We start from the raw sequence: 4,637 nt of genomic DNA on the forward strand, positions 1-4,637 counted from the left end.
AAATCATACACTAACATAGCAGCAGTTAAGTTCATGAATACTAGTCATATGGTCTAGGTTCAAAATTTTTTTTTTTTTTTGTCGGTCGTGGGGCCTGAACTCTGGGCCTGGGCGCTGTCCCTCAGCTCTTGAGCTCAAGGCGAGCGCTCTACCACTTGAGCTACAGCGCCACTTCTGGTTTTCTGGTGGTTTATTTGAGATAAGAGTCTCACGGTCTCTCCTGCCAGGGCTGGCTTTGAACCGTGATCCTCAGATCTCAGCCTCCTGAGTAGGCGTGAGCCACCAGCGCCCAGCTTAGGTTCAAATTTTGATATACTAATTTTTAGCAATTTATCTTAACATAATTTGAGCTACAATTATAGAACATCTGAGACTGGGTACATTTTTGTGGTGGTGCTGCTGGGGATAGAACTCAAGAGATTTTCGAATGCTAGGCAGCTACTCTGCCACTGAGCAACATCCCCAGCCTCAAGACTGGGCAGTTTATAAAGAGCAGAAATTTATTTCTTGTAGTTCTGGAGGCTGGGAAGGCTAAGATTAGGGTACCGTCTGCCAAGGCCTTCTTGCTATGTCATAACATGGCAGAGGCAGAAGATAAGACAGAGAAGAAGAGAAGCTGAACACATCCATTCCATTCCCTCAATAATGGCTTTAATCCATTGATGAGGGCAGCACTCTCCTGTCCTAACCAATTCTTAAAGGCCCCATCTTTTAATGCTGCTACAATGGAAATTTAATTTCAACTTGAGTTTAGGAGGAGCAAGCCACGTTCAGATCATAGCCACAGCCCAGAGGAACACAGGGTAAGTGACATTGCACCCAGTATCTGGGTTTCTTCATCTGTAAAGTGGACATCTCTGTGCCTATCCCTCATAGGGTAGGGGGAAAATAACTGTTCATAAAAACAGTTCTCTCTGGGTACCAGCGGCTCATGCCTGTAATCCTAGCTACTCAGGAGGTTGAGATATGAGGATCAAGGTTCAAAGCCAGCCCAGGAAGCAATGTCTGTGAGAGAATCTCCAATTAACCAGTAAAAAGCTGGAAGTGAAGCTGTGGCTCAAGCAGTAGTGAGGAGGAGGAGGAGGAGGAGGAGAAGGAGGAGGTGGCGGCAGTGGCTGTGGCTTAGGGACAGTGCCCAGGTCCTGAGTTCAAGCCCTAGGAGTGGAACAAATATACATGCATACAAACAGACAGACAGACCCAAATACACACATATACACACATAAAATAGAATAGTAAAGCCAGTCTTCATAACTTTCCTGAGAGGTTGGGGGGTACATATTATAATTCCTATTACACTGGGTACAACAAAGAAAAGAAGCTACATAATTGAATTAACAGCCAGCAACCTGGCAGTTTGCTTCCAAGATCTACACTTATTACCATTCAGCAACAGGACTCAAATTTTAAAAATGAATGAATTAATTAAAAAGTCTCCCAGTCCCTAACTAGCTCCAAGTTCATTTCAAACCTTAGATTTTCACTGTGTCCAGTAGATGACATCCTAGTGCCTTGGCAAACAACAGAGCCTGCAGGAGGGGCCGAAACTACCATACCCACAATACTTTGCGAGGATCAAGGGCCCACTGCCATTGGGCTGTCTGAGACCGTGCCTGTACACATTCCTGGGAAGTTGCGTGCACCGAAGCCATTCAGAGTCTTTCACTATCTGCAGAAGACCAATTGTGAAGAATTAAAAAAATCCCTAGGCCTCCTTGGCTCACTAGTTGGGGAGCGGTAAGGACCGAAACAAGGCTGCTAGTTGTTGACCTTACGGGAGGACCGTTGACCTCTGGCCCAAGATGGCGGCGCCCAGAGCCTGGCTCTGGCAGTTCGCTCTGAGGTGACGAGAGACCGACAGCCGTGTGTCATGTCGAAGCTCAGCCGGGTCACGCGGGCCGTCAAGAAGACGGAGGCTGGTGGAGTGATCCGGGCCATCGTGCGAGCTGGCCAGGCCATGCCCGGGCCCCCGCTGGGGCCCGTCTTGGGTCAGGTGCGGCGGTGGCGGGAACGCGGCGCGGCGGGCGCGGGGGGGGGATGAGCGCTTCGCGGGGGGACCTCGGTGCGAGGCCCGGCTCCGCTGCTCACCCCTGCAGGCTCCCTGGAGGAGGATGAGGCGGGGAGGTGCACGCGCCCCGCCCCGCGGGGGAAGCTGGCCCGCCGGAGAAATCAAGGCGGGGAGCGCGGGAGCTGTCGCCCGCCGCCGCTAACCTCTATGCTTCTCCCACAGCGAGGTGTTTCTATCAGCCAGTTTTGCAAGGAGTTCAACGAGAAGACGAAGGACATCAAAGTAGGCATTCCTCTGCCCACGAAGATTTTTGTGAAGGTGCAATCTGGATTCTGATCCTCGGTTTCTTAAAACACTCCATTCTAGCAGGGCGCCCGCGGCTCATACCTGTCATCCTAGCTACTCAGAAAGTAGAGATTTGAGGATCACAGTTGGAAGCCAGCCCAGGCATTAAAGTCTGTAAGAATCTTATCTCCAATTAACCAGTAAAAAGCTGGAAGTGAAGGTGTGGCTCAAGTGGTAAAACACCAGCCTTGTATAAAAGAAGCTAAGCACGTTGAGGCTGGGAACGCAGCTTAGTGATAGAGTGCTTGCCTAGCATGGACAAAGCCCTGGGTTCAATTCCTCAGTACCATATACACAGAAAAGTCCATAAGTGGCTGTGGCTCTAGTGGTAGAGTGCTAGCCTTGAGCAAAAGAAGCTCAGGGACAGTGCCCAGGCTCTGAGTTCAAGCCCCAGGACTGGCAAGAGAGGTGCAGGGGAGAGAGGGAGGGAGCACCCTAGGTGCAAGTCTCTCCTTATTACAGGGCTTGTTTCCCCAGAGACATAGTCTAAACCATATTTTTTTCTGAAGCTATCTGGTTGTGCTTTAGCTCCTTTCTTCCCTTTGTCCCTCCATTTTACTGAGTTAGACCTGGAATAGAGGTGGCGGGGATGTTTGCTGCAGGTTTGTTTTTCCATGTGGGTTTTTTTGTGGACTGTGAGGGACACCATGGGAAAGTGAATTGAGAGGAAGGGAAAATGACATTAGAAGTTTGCAAAGCGAAGTGATTCTTACATATCTTTTTTATTTTTTGGTTAAGCCTGACAGGACATTTGAAATCAAGATTGGACAACCCACTGTTTCCTATTTCTTGAAGGCAGCTGCTGGGATTGAGAAAGGGGCCCGGGAAACAGGTAAGGGCCAGATGGACTCCTGAGATTCTGGAAATTGTGGAGGGAAACAGTGACACTTAAAGAATGACTTGTTCCTTCTTAGGGAAAGAGGTGGCCGGCCTGGTGACGCTGAAGCACATATATGAAATTGCTCGTGTCAAAGCACAGGATGAAGCCTTTGCCCTGCAGGATGTCCCTCTGTCTTCTGTTGTCCGATCCATCATTGGCTCTGCCCGTTCCCTGGGCATCCGAGTGGTGAAGGAGTGAGTGTCATGGGAGAAGCAGTTTGAAGAGAAGGCCCAGAAGGCTTTACTTGGGGCAGCTTATAGAGTTAGCTGTTGAGTCGGAGAATGTTCGAGTCCTGAGGATGGAGTCTGGGTACAGGCCTCATTTGTGCATTGGAAGTACAATTCTTAGGCATCTCTTATGTATCAGACATTGTTTTAGGATTGGATACAGCTAGACATGAACTCATGCTTATCTTAATCTGCTGGAACTCGTTGTCTTGAAGTAGCAACAGATCCGTAAATACAGCCAGATAGTCAATGTTGATTTAAAAAGCAATAGGTGCCACAGAAGCAAACAGGAGGAATCCTGGTTTTGCAGGGTGTGCCATTAAGAGATCCCTGGGGAAGTGACATCTGAGCAGAGCCCTGGGAAAGGAGGGCAAAGACTGGGAGCAAATGTTCCAAGAAATAGAAATATCTCAGGAAGGATGGGAGGCACTGACAAGAAGCAGAAGCCACTGTTCTTAGAGACTCTAGTCCCAGAGGCAGAATGGGACATGGTGCGAGGGGGAGATCAATCAGAGTTAATCCCAGTGCCAGAAGTACCACCCTCCCCAAAGGGTTTTGGATTAATGTAGAATTGTTCCCTTAAAGTAAGGTGTCAATGGGAGAGTACGGTCCAGACCATAGCAGGGATAAGGACAGCCTCTGCTGGCCCCTTGCTGTTTGTGCCACAGCTCACGCCAAGGCTGACAGTTGATGGTTTCCCAAATTGAGTGGAGTTGAACCTATAGCAGACTTGAACTTGCCATTTCTCAAATCTCTATTTTTACAGGGAGCAGAGATAAGGGGGATGGATTTCTGCCTTGGGACCACATCTTAGCCCTGTGACTTTACTGTACAAAATGTTTGTGATAGGCTGGGTGCTGGTGGCTCATGCTGTAATCCTAACTACTCAGGAGGCTCAGATCTGAGGATCATGGTTCAAAGCCAGCTCCAGCAGAAAAGTCCATGAGACTCTTTTTTTTTTTGGGGGGGGGGTCCAGTCATGGGGCCTGAACTCTGGGCCTGGGCGCTGTCCCTCAGCTCTTCAGCACAAGGCTAGTGCTCTACCACTTGAGCCACAGCGCTACTTCCGGCTTTTTTCTTTTTGCTTATGTGGTGCTGAGGAATCGAACCGAGGGCCTCATGCATGCAAGGCAAGCACTCTACCACTGAGCCACCTTCCCAGCCCTCTCCTACTGTC

At 49.4% G+C, this 4,637-nt stretch overlaps 1 protein-coding gene across 2 annotated transcripts; it reads left to right on the forward strand.

Annotated features, from left to right (window-relative positions):
- Positions 1-1,767: 1,767 nt before the first annotated feature.
- Mrpl11 (mitochondrial ribosomal protein L11) lies at positions 1,768-3,455 on the forward strand. Of its 2 annotated transcripts, none has more exons than XM_013020967.1 (4): positions 1,768-1,993; positions 2,231-2,290; positions 3,092-3,185; positions 3,268-3,455. In XM_013020967.1, exons 1-4 carry the CDS (start codon positions 1,871-1,873, stop codon positions 3,429-3,431), a joined length of 441 nt encoding a protein of 146 aa, XP_012876421.1. In that variant the 5' UTR covers positions 1,768-1,870; the 3' UTR covers positions 3,432-3,455. The 2 variants fall into 2 exon arrangements, with proteins under 2 accessions (XP_012876421.1, XP_012876420.1); XM_013020966.1 differs by having other exon boundaries at positions 1,770-1,993; positions 2,231-2,326.
- Positions 3,456-4,637: the final 1,182 nt, after the last annotated feature.

This window comes from Dipodomys ordii, unplaced genomic scaffold (assembly GCF_000151885.1).
Source record: "Dipodomys ordii isolate 6190 unplaced genomic scaffold, Dord_2.0 Scaffold54, whole genome shotgun sequence".
NCBI lineage: Eukaryota > Metazoa > Chordata > Mammalia > Rodentia > Heteromyidae > Dipodomys > Dipodomys ordii.